We start from the raw sequence: 17,142 nt of genomic DNA, 5'->3' as shown, positions 1-17,142 counted from the left end.
TTTGTAATATACTGACTGCACTAAAAACAAAACTGTGTTCATTTTTGTTCAATATTTTCAACAACAACAACAAAAAAATTGAAACTATACATTGTAATGTTTCAGAAAAGTTTATCACATGGTTTCTTTGCCCCAACAGTGATCTGGCCTTGCGAAACTGCCTGCTAACTTCAGAAATGTCAGTTAAGATCGGAGACTATGGGCTTTCTCACAGCCGATACAAGGTCAGTCTTTCGTATTGTCACTCATTTTTGTAGAATGCTTTAAACCCTACCAGCACTGAAGTATGTTTTTTGTGTAATCCTGTAGGATGACTATTATATAACACAAGACCAGATTTGGGTGCCTCTGCGCTGGATCGCACCTGAGCTCATAGATGAGGTCCATGGAAACCTGCTGGTCGTCGACCAAACCAAAAGCAGTAACATTTGGTGCGATATTCAAAGACACGCACACACACACACACACACACACACACACACACACACACACACACACACACACACACACACACACACACACACACACACACACACACACACACAGGAAATATTATTGTAGAATTACTGAGATAAAGCTACCATATCAACATCACTCTTTAAAATCTGTAATATATGAGCTTATATTCTTTAGTTCTGTGTAAGGATTTATGCATATGGAGCATGTACAAACAACATTTAGAACAACTTGGATGCATTTAATTTAGCGTTTAGGAATGTGGTCCTCCATTATTAGAACATTTTTTGATTATTATATGTATATATATATCACACATAGACAGTGCTTGTGGCATGAAATATAGAAAGTTACAGTATGAAATGAACAGCTTGCTTGGAATGTGAGTATGGAGCACCGTTAATGATTTCTCTGTCTGTTCCAGGTCACTGGGGGTGACTGTGTGGGAGCTCTTTGAGCTGGGAAGCCAGCCGTACAGACACTACTCTGACAGACAAGTGTTGACATATGCTGTGAAGGAACAGCAGCTTAAACTACCCAAGTCCCAGCTCCAGTTCCCCCTGGCTGACCGCTGGTGAGACAAAATCTCAGGAAAACATACTGTGCAAACAAATCCATGCCGATGTTCAAAAATGTATATATCATTTATATCATATAGAACTCAGACATTAGGCATTCAAGTCTCACTGAACACTTAAACCAGTTTGCTCTGTTTTTCAAAATCATTTTTTGCTTAAGGTAGTGCACCACTCCACTGTAGCAATATTTTTCTTTGCTAGCAAGGGCAGATGATCAATACTCTCCCTATTCTTTATGATCCCCCTGGCATCGACCAGAGTTGAACCACCTCATTCATCTTTACCCGGGAAGCCAGCCAAATGTATTTCGAAATTGTTCCTCACTGAATTAGACACGCTGGGTGCCACACAGAAGCCACACAGAAACACAAAGAGGAATGTACACCTCATGTAACTGTGTCAGCATCTGCACTGCACCTTTTCCATGTACTCTATATGTTATTCTCTAGTGCCATAAATAATAAAGTGTTGCTATAAAGTGCTGAGTTCAGAAGTTGTGGTTGTGTTGCCTTGTTGTTCAATCAATTCTTCTTTAACTTTAAGTCCATTCTTCTCTCCTTTATTTAAAAATATATTCTTTAAATACAATAAGTATTTCTCAGCATATTTATCCAAAAACTTTAAGAATGTCACCCAGAGTATAACTTTTACCTGCCCTTTCCTCTTCTACCCCTTCCAGGTATGAGGTAATGCAGTTCTGCTGGCTGCAGCCAGAGCTCAGACCGAGCAGTGAGGAAGTTCACCTTCTTGTCACATACTTGTGTGCCAAAGGGTCCAGTGAAGCCGAGGAAGACTTTGAACAACGTTGGAATGCTTTGAGACCCAACTTGCTTGGCAGCACCTCCCACACAGCCACATCCACAGCCCTGGTTCTGACCCCTACACCTTCTTCAGCTGATGCCCCCAGTGACCAAACTCAGGCAGTGGAGCTGGCCTCCTCTGCCTCATCCTCCTTCCCTCTCCTGGAGCACTTCTCTGACAGCTTCCATTCTGACACGGGGGATGACCTGCTGACTGTCACAGAGACCAGCCATGGCCTCAACTTTGAGTACAAGTGGGAGCAGGCCCGAGCTGAGCAGCCATACTGCTCCTCCTCAACCAGTGGGCCACTGGGCCAAGGGAACCCCCACTACCAGGACATTTACTATTCGAGCAAAGGGAGCACCTCAGCAAGCTGCAAGGCTGACAGCCTGGCCTCAAGCATGTCCCCATCCTATTATGAACCTGAACACCCTGGTGTCGTCCCAGTGTTAAGTGCCCACAGCCCCTCGGTTAGTAGTGAGTATTACATTCGCATAGAGGAACCAGTCGAGTGTAACATTAATCTGGATGACAGCATTGTGGACTACAGCCCAGGGCTGGAGGCCAACAACAGCAGATTATCCTATGAGAGTCAAACTAGTTCATCCATGGCACATCCCAGTGCTTACTGGTCAACTGCTGACAACATCAAGTCCACTGCCTATGACTCTGATTCTAGTCCCACTATCCAACTAACCATGGAGCCACTGCTGAGACACACATCCACCACCAGCCCTGTAGAATTAGGCCACTCCCACAACTGTCTCTCAACCAGTCACAATGACACAGTCTACTGTGAACAGTTAACAGCACGCAAGACACACTGCCAGTCCTGTGTGTCTGAGCTGGAAACGTCACCACAGTCCCAGTCAAATCTTGCCCATCCCGAGGGGCGGCTAGAAAACCCACGCAGTTTGTCGCATGCAGTCAGCAGCCCCAGCTTAGGGTTCTGCGATCCCTACCTTGAAGCGAACACAGGTCGTGACACGGTTGATGAAAGTTGCCATAACATGGTAGGTCCCCTGAGAAAAACACTACCCATTGTCAACCACGTTGGCGTTGATTTAGAAACAGATGAAGGCCTGCTTGTGGGTCAGCGGAGAATTGGAGAAGTAGAGGATGACATTTTCTCTGAGGGAGAGGCCACCAACTGGATCTCAAACCACTCATCAAACAATAATAGCCTGAGCTTTGACAGCCGGCAGACAGGCAGCGGAAATGACACCTATCTGGATCTTAAATATACTCCTCAGTCCAACACAACTGAAGTATGGTCCTTAACCAAAGCCACTACCAGAACCTTCCACAACTCCAGGTCTTGTGGCACATTGGAGGGAGGAGGAGGAGGGGACTCTGGTTGTAATGCTGCTCACAAATCTACGGAATTAGGCTCTTACATTCACTTATGTCGCAAAACAAGAGATCAGGCAACTACTCAAGCAGAAAGGAACATAACTGCAGATAATGTGCAAAGTATTGATTCTCTCAACGGCTCAATTATGAATACCAGAGGCAGAGAGGGCCAAAAATATGAAAAGCAATCTCTGCTTAATCGAGAGAGATTGCATTCTGAGATAACACCTGACGAAAGCTATATAAAATCCCCATCTTCATTCAAGGAGCCTCAGACGGGTCAAGCAGGAGCCTTGTCAGAAAAACAAAGAAGTAACATGTGGGAGGGGGTTTCAGCAGGAATACCTGTAAGTCGGAGTGACAACTGCCGAAACTATGCAGAGACATCGGAGAGCAGTACAGCCTTAGATAGCGGATTAGGGGTTCGTGACTCCAGTATTTGCCTTGTTGAGCTCGGTGACTACAGTGATGACGATGACGATGACATCACAGATATTACGTCAGGGATCTTTGCTGACTTCAACCTTGACTATGCCGATGTAGAGGAGGAAGATCTGAGTCCAAAGAAGAATCTAGAGGGAACTCCTGACTCTGTGGACACCATTAATCTGTCATCATCAATGGCAAGCCCCTGTGACCAGGCCTTCAGTCCCGATCCCTTCAACACCCCCGTCCTGCCCAAATCCCTGGATAGTGGCTATGACACAGAAAACAACGAGTCTCCAGAGTTTATCTTCAGAGAGCTTGGTGATTCCCTGAGTTGTGAGAGGAGCCCAAGGCTGGGCGGAGAACCTGAACTTGTTATGCAGGTGGGTTTAGGGCAAGGGATCTGTACTTCCACAGGCATTTCAGATCTGCAGTTAAAGGGCCTAACTGATAAGAACCCATATAGGGATTCAGCCTATTTCTCTGACTATGATGCTGAAAATGAGAGGAGTCCTCAAGAGGAAGGCAGTAAGTTCTTTGCAGGTTCAGGTAACAATTACTTCTCTGCTGAGAAATTGAGCTCCATAGGAGACGATGATTCTTTCAAAAAGCAATTCAACAATAATGAACTTTTAACAAATCTAAAGCACATCAAAAGTTGTGTTTTGGTGAATCTCTCAGAAGCTGATTCAAGTTCACCCCATTCTTTTCCCACCCCTGGATTATCCATGCTGTCACCGTTTCCACCGCAGATGGGCGGCTGCCTGACCAAAGAGTCTGCCCCTGCAGATGATGATCTCGGGTTGGAGACAGAGCACTCAGGAGATGAGCCTTCCTCAGAGCTCAGTTCCTCCATTGGGTCCTCTACTGTCCAAGAGGCATCAGAAAACCATGAGGAGGGAAGCAGGAGAGCAGATAACTACTTCCCAGTCCAGTCACTGCATTCTGACTCCGTCATAACCGACTGTAGAGATGAGACCCCCAAAGAAAATGAAAACACTGATGGATCTACAGAGGAGGAGGAGCTGCCTGAATTCAACCATGTCAATGAGGAAACCGAGGACAGACAGACAGAGGCTGTGAGAATAAACGAGGAGGAATTCGAAGACATAGATGCAGAGGAATGTGACTCACAGGACAGTTTATGTGAAGAATCCAATGGTCCTCTTGACTTGTCCACTTCCTCATCATTGCTGGAGCTGTGCGGAGAAAATGTTCGAGCTCCGCTGGAGGAGGCGGAAGATGAAGATGACTCAGATGACAGTGAGTCTGATGAAGAGTTGAGGACCTACAACATCCAAGATGAAGACAGTGAGGAGAGTGAAGATGATTTCACCACAGTGCCAGTGGTGGTAAGTGACTGCAGCAGAGCTAAACACCTACGCAGTCTCCTGAAGATGCCCACCCTGCTCACCCAGTCCTTCTGTGATGAGTTGGAGAGGAAGAAAAAAGCTGTGTCCTTTTTCGATGATGTTACAGTGTTCCTTTTTGACCAGGTATGACTTGTTATTAAGTTAAAGTTATGTGATGTGCATTGACTACTAGCAAATAGGTTATTTACTTGCCGTTTATGACTTCCAGGAGAGCCCCACAGGAGAGTTGGCTGACTATGCCTTCTCAACAGGAGTAGAACCTGGTGAGGAGGAAGCTTCAGGGGAAAAAACTTCTGACCACCAGCCTGAGCCAGACCCTGATGCTGAACTTGAAGTTCAAGAATGTGAAGCAGATTGTGTCTTTAATCAAACAGACGGAAACAATTCGGAAGAAGGTGAGGATGCTGCACTAAGTAATTCTATCTGATTTATCCTTGATAGATACGATTGTTGCTGTCTGTGTGCATTTAGGTGGAAGTTATGAATGGAAAGATGATCTCTCCTTTGAACCCCATCCATCCTTACCTGACACCATCCCTGAGCCTGCGTCCTCACCCACGTCTGTCTCCAACAGTCCTGAGGCTCCTAAACCTGCCGCTGTAGCACTGAACCGTTTTATGGTCTCACGATTCTCTATCACACATGTGTCCGATCCACACATGGGCTCAGCCACAGGTCTGTATAATCTACCAGCCATACATAGTTTAGACTGTTAAATAGTATGAACTTATATAAGTCACTCAATATTTTTTCAGGATTTGTAAAGAGATGACTTTCCAATCATTTTTGTCCAACAGGGAACAGTGAAGATAGTCCAAAAGATTGATTGCCCTGCGACTTTGATCAGAGATCGATTCCTGGTCCTTCTCAACACGAAAAGCAGCATTATTATATCTAGATGTTTTACAGAGTTTTATTTTTTATCAACATTTGGGTCATCTGACCCTGGTGACCCTTTATGAGACAGTGCCTCATATTGTAGTGAAATACCCTAAATGATTTGCACACTTCTTTTTTATTTTCATAAGGAAAGAGCAACAGCTCCAAGAACCTGATTCCGATGACGCAGAAAGTGAATACAAAGTCAGATCATATTGTTTGGAAAAATAGAAATCTTATATTAGTTTAAACATTCGGTATACCCACAAAAATAGCTTATTTGCTCAATGCAGCATCCAATTCTTTTGGTGACCTTCAGTTATTTTAAATTGTGAATTATGAAATAATCATTAAAAAAGGACAAAAAATGTGAAACAACAAGCTTTATAGCTGCTCTTCTCATTGGCTGCTTTTGTTCATCTGCTTACCATTGATCTGGAATTTTTGGGCAATTTAAGACTGTTACAGCTCTCATTGATGGAGCCAGAATTTAAAGCTTGATAATTGTTGCACAAGAAGCAGCAAGGGGTTCCCAAACAACAAAAATAAATGACACAGTCAGAGCTGGTGGTGATGGATTTTGAAGTTGGAGGTGCTTAAACTTAATTTGTCCCTTAATCCAACCAAGTCATACCCAAATCATATTGATTGTGGGACTCCATGGATTCAATGTGCTATGTTAAAGGAAACATAATACAGGAAATCAGGGTGTTGCCACTACCTAATCATCACCACCACCACCAATCACTCTGGACACAACAACCTGCAGCGTATGTCTTATCTGAAGCACTTTGTACAGCCTCTTTTGCTCCTTATGTCCCCATCCTGGAATGAAAAAGCCTAACATGTGAGATCCCCTATTTGTGCCCACAGTGCCAGCATAGGTTTTCTTTATTTGGTGCCACATTTGTTCTGTTTAAATTACATTTCATCAGCAATAGAATGACATCCAAGGGGAAGAGACTGATTGTGATTCAACACAATTCAGTGGTGTCAACATGGCAGTCATAAATGTTGAATGTCAGTTATCTTTATGTATCTTTTCTATGTATTATTCATTGTCTCATACATAATGTATCTATTACATTTGTGCTGAATGCCCGGGTCTAAGGTGTACGAAAAAAAGACGTTCAAAATAGGACATATCTGACATACTGTACGAATCTTATATCAACATGTAGCAGGTAGCTTGACTTGAATTACTACTGCTGTATCGACGGCTCCCTCCCCCTCTCTGTCCCTCTGTAGCTCCAAGTGCCAATTCCGTTTCCTCTTACCTTGCCTTTTAAGTTCCGCAAGAAGAGAGAACATTACTAGTATTTTTTTACGAGTATTCGAACAGATGCAATCCAGGATGACAGTCTCTCAAATTTGCCAAAGAGATATTACAAAGCCCATTGGCTAAAGTGGCAGACGCCTTTGGAGAAGGTGAGGTGGGTTGTTCTATGCACCGGTAGTAACATCATTGCTGTTTCCATTCGTCCCTCACTCATGGCTGTTGTACTATCCCAACAAATAAATCCAAATACTTTTTCCCTTCTTGTGTCTGTGATGCTTTTATCTGTAAAGTTTTTTTTTTCCTGCACAAAACAAACACCACAACACAACACATAAAAATATGAAGTTTGTGCCCATGTAGATTTATTTTGGACAAGATAATTTATATGCACTTTCTGTACAGTACAGATATAATACAAACAGGGACAAAGGTGAGAAGTGGACAAAATGAGAGCTATAGAAAAGTAAAAAATGCATTTGAAACTTGACGCCCAAATGAGTAATGTAATAAAAGCACGATCATGTCACTCAGTGCACAGGACTCATCCATAGAAAAACAACTTGTTATGATGTGTTAATTTAACGCAGTCTAAGAGGCATTTCAGCTCATTCACACAACCATACATAACTTTTCGTTGAAAACACATACAAATGCACCAATACTTTCACACATCATACTGTATATAAATGCCTCTGCTCTAAACTTGTCTTCCCGATGAGTGTACTGTATAATACTGAGTCTGAATGATCAAAAGCTATAATACTGTACCTTATCTGAAAAGCTACACCACTCCCTCAAAGCTAAATATTACAAAAAAGACCCATTGTGTAAGCACTGTTTCATCTCCTGGCTATCTGGCAGCTTAGATATTACTGAAATTCAAAGAGAAGGAAAGACTAGCAATTCAAATATGTCCTTGTAATATTTTCGTGAAGCTACAACTGTGCTGTACTGAAGCTTGCTTGAAACAAAAAAAGGTCAAAGCAATTAAAACAAAAGGTGATATAACCCCATCAATATTTTCTGTAATATAAAAATGCAAGTGAAACTGAGATGCACGTTCCCTCAAACCAGTATACAGAATGATGATAGGGACAACGCCATTAGAATGTGTTTTAAAAAAGCAAAAAGGCACAGTTCCCAAATGTAAAATCTGGGTATACTGTATCACAACTACAGAGCATATAGTTCTATATCACTTAACAGAAGCAGAGTTATAATTTACTCACCAAAATGTCCAGTTCTAGCTATCTGTGGCAGTATTCAATCCACCTTTTGCCTGCAGTTCGCAGTGCAGTCGTACACGGAAAACTGTCACTGATCATCTTACCTTAATCCTCAAGTCTCACTTATACAACTAATAATGCAATGTGTCTTTAATGCTCATTACTGTAAATAATCTTTCAATGAAATTTACAATGTATTAGTGATGAAGAAAACAATCCCATAATAGAAGTGCAGATAAATAATAATGTGATGACATAACTAGTAAAAACTTCTTAGCCATACCTTAACAACTGGTGCGATCTAAATAGCTAATAAAAGTCACACTTTCACTTAAATGTTCAGGCTGATACATTTGCTATTGGTGAAAGTGTTTGCAAATCATTAACGAGAAATTCTCTGGGCGAATTTCCACAGCAAAGAAACTATAATTTCTTAGTAGTGTCGTAAATTCCTTGAGGTGACTTTTTTTTCTCCCAGTCACACTCCTGGGCCCTCTTGTGATAACATTAAGGGACTGAAACATGCCAGTAATAAGTGTGGTTTTCTTCCCTTTTGAAAAGAAAAGGGCCCATGAGTGGAAAAAGGAAACAGCAGGCCGCTAGTAGAAGATGGGTGCAGATCGGTCATCAGTGAAGGTGGGCCGGAGGTAGACCTCCAGGGAACGGTCACTGTGGGGGAGAGGAGGGGTGAGACAAGGAACACTTACAGTTAGCTTGAACACAGGAGAAGGTTTAGAGAGACACATGGCCAACTATGTAACCACACCCAAAGAAATCTGCCCTCCTAAAGCTTCTTACACTAAGTTCAGCAAAAAGTTGGGGCACTGTGAGTTTTTAGCAAGCACTTGATGAGAAAACTCTAGTAAAATGGGAGAAAGAAAAAACAGCTCGTAGTAGGCATGCAGGGTTAGTCTTCACTGTATGATACTGGGTTACACAAAAACAAACCAAAAACTATTTTCAAAGTACTTCTTTTACAACCCGAGGCCTGCTGGACCGACAGAACCAAATGCCGTCGCGTCCATAGAGGCCAAAGGACAGAAAAGACCAGTGATTCCCATCATCCTACGGCAGCCAGACAGCCAATGACAACAGAGGGAACCAGGCAGTAATACAGAGAAAAAGGCAAGTGATTGGTTGGCTGAAAGGCGATGGAGACTGGTGACTTACGGAGGTCCTGTTCCCTCAGAACCGGGACAATTCTGGACCCAAACTGGAAGGTAAAGAGAACCTTTGGGTTTGAATGGCTCATCTCTCAGATCATGCATGGGTCACATTTTGTAAGGACACTGGTTAGTCTGGTGCAAGATGAACATACTGTAGGTTGATTATATTAAGTAACTGAGATGACGGATGCAAAACAGGAGTACACACTTCATGCTCAACATGCCAAACTGTATACAACTCCTTTTCAAATAGGAAGTTTGTCTTAGTAGGAAAACACTGTACTGGAAATGGAATAAAATCATCAGGAAGTTGTGTCTGCTAAAATGTGTGTTTTTTTCCAGAGCCCAAAAACAACTTAAACACAAGCAAATGTAAAAGATAAAAGAAAGAAGAAGGTAAGCAGGCAGGCAGAGATCAGATACTCACAAAACTACAGAACACCACTCCACACACTGACAATCCTTTTTTTTTTTTTTTTTTTTTTTTAACAATGAAAGAGAGCAGCACAGATGCTATGGGTGCTAGGGGAGGGGAAGGGATGGAACCGCATGCTTTGGACACAGCTGTGGTTTGATGAGTCACATAAAACTGGCTGTTTTGAAGAAGAGGAATTAATTGAAATATTTCAGGGGGCAGATCATTTCGGAGCTGCAACATTCAACAAAACTGAAAATGAAAAGATTTCTCGTCAGACCAGACTGTTTATTAATATATAGAGATATGTTTTATTTAGAATACCTTTGTAAAAAGTCACCATACATTCAAGGTCAATTTTTAGTATCACATTTTCTGGTTTCCCTCCACAGCATGCATAAGATAAACACTTCGACTAATCAATAGTTTGTCCATTGTTTCTGGAAATATTGTTTTTGTTTGTTTGTTGTTTTTTTTCTTTTTACAAGGACAATGTTTTTTTTTTTGAAAGAAAAGACCAAAAAAACTACATAACCACTCAGGGAATACAATCATAAATAACACTGAAAGCTGCAAAAGCCGTGGTTATCATTTAACTAATTCACAGCTGTTATTGAGGATATTCAACAAAAGATCATAGACCCTTTCAAACTCACGGTAGCTTCAGAGAAAAAAAAGAAAAAGGATATCCCAATGAGGCATCTCTTTTAACCAACAATTCTGGCAGTAAATTCAGCCAAAAATGGCAAAAAAAAGAAGGTTTATATGGGGCTGAGAGTGGAGAGTTTGTCGTTTTTAATGAGAACATGTTTTTGCAACGATCATAATACAGTGCAGTTTGGTGGACTGGACTGACGTAAACACACACACACATATATGTGTGTGTGCGTGTGTGTGTGTGTGTGTGCGTGCATATATAGATAGATATATATACTGTATAGTCATGAAGCTAAATTTAGAAATTTGCTTCGTTGCACATAAAATATGTGTTTAATAGAAAAAAAAAGCAAAGTAAGGCAAATAAGACACACCCTCTGGACGAAAAAGTCTAGTACTGACACAAGGAAGCACAGCAGGACCTGTGGGATCTCTCAGAACAGAAACATAGTAATCTGCTGCACAGCCTTACTTAAAACAAAGCTTTTTGTTTTTTTTAGCGAGTGTGTGTTTGGTGGGAACTCAATAATAGGCGGGCCCACGTGTGCTTAAAAAGGCCATTCAGTCAGTGGCTTTAGTACAACGACATTGGAGTCTTTTGGCACTTGTACAGTACATGAACATGTCCTTTAGTTTGACAAAATGACACAACCATGTACATGCATGAAAGACAAGCAGTAGCAAAGGCAGTCTCTTGAGAGATCAGTCCATGATGGTGGACTATGATCAGAGATAGAGTATTCAGAGTCCATATCGCTGCATGCCGAGCAGGTAGACCCCGCTCTGGCTCTCTCGCTCAACGCAATCCTCCACCCACCAACCGCTACTGTCCACACCGACACCACCAGCAGCAGCACCCAGGATGGACGGAAGGAGGAAAGGAGGGACCCGGGGAGGAAGAGAGGACAGAAAGGAGGGATGAAACTGGCCTCTTCCATTCGGAGAAGGGGTGTGTGTGGAGGCAGAGTAGAAGAGGTGGAGATAAGTGGACAGGAGGGAGGCTAAGAGGAGGGAATAGATGGGGAGGAAGAGGCCCCTGTGCTATCCGGAGCTGTCTGTTTCTGTCTGTATGTCTGTTCTCACACAGTCGAAATCAATTTGCCATCAGGACTGTCACTGTGGAACAAAGAGAGAAGGAAGCTTGCCAGGTCGGACACACTCAGAGAGAAATGGAGAAAGACAAGACAGGCACAAGGTGGCAGGATAGAGTTTAGGAGAAGCGCAGGTGGGGGTCGGGAAATCTACGTTGCCCCACCTACAGCTACAACTCCAAACACACCTGCCGTAATCAGGAAGAATGGACTTCCAATTCCCTCATCAACACATGTATGCAGAAATGTATGCCAGTTAGGAATTGCTGCACAAATCAAGAATCTTTTTATCCAATGTTTGCCCTTTCAAGCACCAAAACCAAGACATTACTGTTGATGAGAAAATCATCAAGCCATCTCCTGAGCTGGAGGGATGTAGTATTCGATTAGTCTGTTGAGGTGAATACACCCCGCAGGACAGCGTTGTCTTAATATACTGATACAGACAATTGAAAAATCACAAACACAAAAACATTTAGAGCAGACAGGAGTACGCAAAATAGCTTGACACCGGTGCCCAAAGCCCCAGGCTGACAAGCAGTGATGATTGAGATGAGGTCAGCATGATGTCTACTGTCACAAAAAAGGTACCCCACCAGTACAAAAGCATACATACTCCAGGACATTCTATTCTGTCACACACATACATACACACATATATATACACAACAATGTACTCCCTGGTTGGACAGAAACAGGCACAGCTTAACGCTTAACCTTAACCTCACACAACTCTGAGTCAGCAAGGTCTTGATTGGACTCCAGTTACAATATACTGGGCCAAGAGCGCGCTGAAAATAAACTGAGACACTGACCCTGCTAGACTGCGTTCATTATTTTTAAAAGCTATATAAAAAAAAGTGAATGCAAGGAAGAGCAAAGAGGGAAGGACAAAGAAGACACTATAAAAATATATATATATTCAAAGGAGAGGTTGTGCAAACATTTGATCTATCACTTGAGCTTAACTAGATGCCTCATTAGTCCTGAAACAATTAGCTGATTGAGGGAAAATCAATCGCCGACTGTTCTGAATACTGATTACCCATCTAAGTCATTTGTCAAATAAAAAAGGCCTTCCAAAGACTCTGTGGTTCAACTGAGGCTCTAGCTTCTTTGATGTGAGGATTTGCTGCTTTTCTCAGTTTGAAGTCTTTGTTAATTGAACATCTTTGGGTTTTAGACTACTGGCTTTAAAATAACTAGTAACTGACAATGGCACTGGAAAATCGAGACTGTCCACAAATTTTCTGACAGTTTAGATGCCTAACAATCAACAGAAAAAAGGAAACAAACATAAAACAAACTAAGAAAAATACAAATAACTGTTGCAAGCCTACTTGTCATACTAAATGGTTCAGACACCAGTTTGCTTGCTGTGTACATCACAGTTTCTAAAGAAGCCAACATACTTCACTATTTTGTGCTGAATGCCTCTACAAGTTAAATTCTCAGACCAAAGTGTGGCTGAAAATTTAGACTTTTTTTATTGATCATTTGATAAAAGCATCCTTGAGTGTTCTCATTTTCCTCTCCTGCTTGAGGCAACATTATAATGAAATGTTGCATATGTTGCCTTTTTGTGTTCTCTTGTAATACGTCATTACTTCCCATTTAAACAATTCAGATGGCAGCAGCAGTCATACAGTATCAATGATTACTTAGTGGTCACTGCAAAAAAGGCACTTACCTTGTGGCAAAGCGGCCGTCATAATCCTCAATAGCAGGCTAAAAAAAGAAAAAGTAATAGTTTTATATTGTTTACGTGCAAATCTAGTATTGAAGTGCCCGCTAAATCTAAATCTAAACACTAGGTGGCAGCAGAAACTGAGCAAAGTCTCTTTCAGATGCTGCAGGATTACTCATATCCAATTATGCAACATAAGATGAAACAAAACAGGAGCTACAAATTAACTAAGCCGCAGCAACATGTGTAGAAAGTCTTGCTCATGGATACTACACATTATAGTACCTGTGTGCCAAAGCCTGCCATGCTGTAGGGGCGCGGGCGGGTCTGTGCTAGGCTCTGTGCCAGCAGTCGGGCGGTCAGGCCGTAGTCAGGTGTGGGCAGTGATGCATCGTTCTCCAACAAGTTCCCTGTGCTGCTACTTTTCCCATGGTGCAGGCTGAAAAGGTAGGGAAACAATAGCCTCAGACTTTGAGTCATTTGGGCTCATTAATGTCACAATGTTTATGACAACTGCCACATACTTCACTCTGAGCTTCTCGCCATCACTCTCTGGCAGCACACGCGTGTAGGAGAATGGGAACCAGCCACGCCTGAGTGGAAAAGTGCAGCTCTTATTCAAAGGTATGCTCTACTTTCAGTGTACCTGTACGTGGGTTATATATTTATCCAATTTCATGTTATGGATTCAGGCAAAACAGAATGAATGAATACATTACTTACATCTTGTTTTTCTCGTTTTCCCCATAGTGCCAGCCATCACGGGCTTCAGGCACTAACAGAGTGATGACATCCCCCTCGGAGAAACTGAGCAGGGTGCTGTTGTCACCCGCGGCGTGAGAGAAGATGGCCTGGACACGGGAGCGCCCGTTCTTTTCCAGTCCTGCTGCCATGGAACTGGACCTGGGCAGGGTTCGTGTCTCTCCTGTGGAGGTTTGCAGAATACTAGTCACAAAATGCTGGAAAGAAGTAAACCTGCAGTGGAAGCTAACAGCAACACTTGTTTTTAGGCACATCCAGAGAGATGCACTCATTTTTGTATTGCATTTGCAAACAACCACATAGCTTGCCAGGTAAACTGAAAATTGGGGTAATCATGGTAAACAATCGAACTATGGTTGAAATAATGGGTAGTATCTACATCTCAAATCATGCCAGTATTTCTGACAAATCTTTTTGTTTCGCTTTATGCTGCTTGTTCCTATTCCTTCTTTGGGACACTGTAGAACAACAGTTCTCAACCTTATGTAAGTTTAATTCTGATGGCAAGTATTTGCACAATGCTAAAATGCTCCTCAATAAAGTTTTAAGTAGGGCTGCACAATGTAATCTGTCAGCATTGTAATGTGTGTATGTTCACACAAACCCATCAAACCCATCATGCTATTACTTTCTCTGCTGCTTGATACTAAAAGTGAAGTTTCCACAAATCTACAAGAAGAGTTTGTCTCATAGAACTTACTTTGGTTTAAGGGTTTCGTAGGTAATTTTATAGGAGAGAAACACTGAAAATGAAGGTTTTGTTGCAAAGAGAAATGCAATATTAGCTGTATAGAAATATCTGACGATAGAAAGGATGTTCTTGATCAACAACAGTTACTGTTGGCAGTGTCTTGCAATTGTTGCAGCAACAACATGACTAGTTTTTTGAACATTTAAATTAGCATTACAAAGCTCTGAATGAAGAGGGCAAATCAAGTTCCGAATGACATCCAAAGCAAAAAAAAACTACTTTGGATACCTTTGTCAGTGTTACACCATATAAGAATGGCCGCTTTCCCTGAGCTTGGTTCGGTCTGATTTTTTTCTCCCTCCCTATTCCACGGTGTGTTTTTCCTTCCTTCCCACTGTCGCTCATAGAGATAGGCAACTTTGGATTGTTAGGTTTTCCGTTCTCTGTTTATTTTAATATTTTAAGGTCTGTACTGTACTCTGCTAAGTGCTATAAAATGACGTGTTCTGAATTTGCGCAATAAATACATTTAATTTAATTGAACATGCATAAACTCTAAGTGTGAATGCAAGTGTGATTGTGATAGACCGGTGACCTGTCCAGGGTTTCCCCTGCCTTCACCCTAAGTGGGCTGGGATAGACTCCAGCACCCCCAAACCCTAATGAAGAATAAGACGATGTATAGATAATGGATGGATGAATATGCATATATTTTCTGCAAAGTCACCTCAATCATTCTCGAATGACTAATTCTTTTCAAACTGAGTAGTGCTATTGAAATTGAAAATTGCTGTATTTTTTAATACTGCCGTTGACATTACAGGAAAACAAACTGTTGAAACATCAGCTTTGTCCTCCAAGTGCAATGCTGGGATTAATTTCGATGCTCCTTTATAGATTCTGTTGGTGATTTTCTTACTATAGTGCTACTGTTGAATTTAGATCCTAAGAGAGTTTAGATATCTTACCCACTGGGTTTTTATTCTTGGCGGGGGCAGGCCTGCGAACAGGAAGGGTGTTGGAGTAGACATCGCTGACCTGTCTCTGGGGCTGGGCCTGGGACTGACCCTGTGCCTGGGTCTGAGGGGACGAAGGCCTGACCTGGGACACAGACAACGTTCCCCCATCTGTCCAAAATTCCTCTCCATGGACTCCTGTTGTCCCATTGACCATGGACATGCCATCAGGGCCCATCAGCCTCTGCAATAATCAAGTGGATTACACAAATTCAGTGTGTACAGTAGACTTGTAAAATGGCTTACCCTGTGAAACACTTTAGCAGCAACGAAGCTGAAATGATGATATGTTTGGAAGCTCTGCTGTTTAAATATGAATATATGGATAAAAAACAAAAACCATTACTTCGGTTTTGGTTTTGGAGAAATGAAATCTAGTGGGAGTTCATCCAAGTCTCATCTGTCAGTTGCTACCCTGCATGAAATGTAGACTTCAAACAGCTCATTAACTGGAGTGCCATCTTTACAGTGATTTGCTTCCTTATGGAGGGCCAAAAGTGGATAAGCTGACATTAAGATAGTAACGTTAGTTCCTTCATAGTGGTACCCCTGAGGAAATAAACTGAAGTATTTCAACTTCAATGATTCAGTTTCCTTAAGAAAAACAAAGCTACATTTTTGTATTAAAAATGATACCATAGCAGAAATTTAAACTAGCATCAAAATTTACCCTTAAGTACTGTCTCTCACTAAAAACTTTGCTTCCTATAGCTTTTTTTTTTTTTTTTTACCATAAAACATACATAGTATTTAAAAAATACAAACAGATACATGTTTAGTACCCATCAGCCACTCATTTGTTTAACTCACCGCTGGGTGTCCAAGGCCACTACCCATAAACACAGCCAACTCTGGGGGCACAGGGAGAGGCTGGGCCCCGGGGATGGGGTCTGAGATGACCAGGTTGGATTTTGAGGTATGCAGTGGACTTGTGCCCCCTAGGGCAGCAGAGCCCATTTGCTGGGCCAGGAGCATGGCCCTCTCTGGCAGCTTGTTGGGGTCCGAGCAGGCCTGCTGCCACACTGGGATCTTCTGCGTCAGAAGGTCTTTACCCTAAAAAGGATGAAGGTTGGGGGAAAATGAATAAACTTATAGACTATGCAGAATTAAAAGATGGGATATATCTATGTAGCTGCAATGTGACTAGAGAAAAAAAAACCTTGGTTCAGCTTTTCCTATTCAATAAAAACCATTCAGTCCTCAAAGATATTTCCTCACTGTGCATCCTTGACCAGTGGCCTTTGTACAGTTATGATAATGTGCTGCGTGGGTGAGGCAGACGAACA

General features: G+C 42.1%; 2 protein-coding genes across 5 annotated transcripts in view; one reads left to right on the top strand and one right to left on the bottom strand.

The window, feature by feature from the left end:
* Nucleotides 1-7,405, top strand: part of aatka (apoptosis-associated tyrosine kinase a) — a 41,070-nt gene extending 33,665 nt beyond the window's left edge. For all 4 annotated transcript variants that reach the window (XM_022198166.2, XM_051941553.1, XM_022198167.2 and 1 more), the window contains 7 exons: nucleotides 140-224; nucleotides 310-431; nucleotides 881-1,030; nucleotides 1,714-5,110; nucleotides 5,196-5,382; nucleotides 5,459-5,662; nucleotides 5,785-7,405. In XM_022198166.2, coding sequence (XP_022053858.2) covers nucleotides 140-224; nucleotides 310-431; nucleotides 881-1,030; nucleotides 1,714-5,110; nucleotides 5,196-5,382; nucleotides 5,459-5,662; nucleotides 5,785-5,813 — 4,174 coding nt within the window. In that variant the 3' untranslated portion in view covers nucleotides 5,814-7,405. The remainder of the gene's footprint in view (nucleotides 1-139; nucleotides 225-309; nucleotides 432-880; nucleotides 1,031-1,713; nucleotides 5,111-5,195; nucleotides 5,383-5,458; nucleotides 5,663-5,784) is intronic.
* Nucleotides 7,406-7,485: 80 nt separating this feature from the next.
* The window catches only part of baiap2a (BAR/IMD domain containing adaptor protein 2a), a 58,726-nt gene continuing 49,069 nt past the window's right edge, over nucleotides 7,486-17,142 (bottom strand). The window contains exons 9-15 of the mRNA XM_051941506.1: nucleotides 16,667-16,909; nucleotides 15,809-16,040; nucleotides 14,111-14,312; nucleotides 13,912-13,980; nucleotides 13,673-13,826; nucleotides 13,391-13,428; nucleotides 7,486-9,040 (exon numbers count right to left, since the gene is read on the bottom strand). Coding sequence (XP_051797466.1) covers nucleotides 8,971-9,040; nucleotides 13,391-13,428; nucleotides 13,673-13,826; nucleotides 13,912-13,980; nucleotides 14,111-14,312; nucleotides 15,809-16,040; nucleotides 16,667-16,909 — 1,008 coding nt within the window. The 3' untranslated portion in view covers nucleotides 7,486-8,970. The remainder of the gene's footprint in view (nucleotides 9,041-13,390; nucleotides 13,429-13,672; nucleotides 13,827-13,911; nucleotides 13,981-14,110; nucleotides 14,313-15,808; nucleotides 16,041-16,666; nucleotides 16,910-17,142) is intronic.

The sequence above is a fragment of the Acanthochromis polyacanthus genome, chromosome 21 (assembly GCF_021347895.1).
Source record: "Acanthochromis polyacanthus isolate Apoly-LR-REF ecotype Palm Island chromosome 21, KAUST_Apoly_ChrSc, whole genome shotgun sequence".
NCBI classification, from domain to species: domain Eukaryota; kingdom Metazoa; phylum Chordata; class Actinopteri; family Pomacentridae; genus Acanthochromis; species Acanthochromis polyacanthus.
Note: the sequence above shows the minus strand (reverse complement) of the source record. Positions and strands in the feature narration are given on the sequence as shown.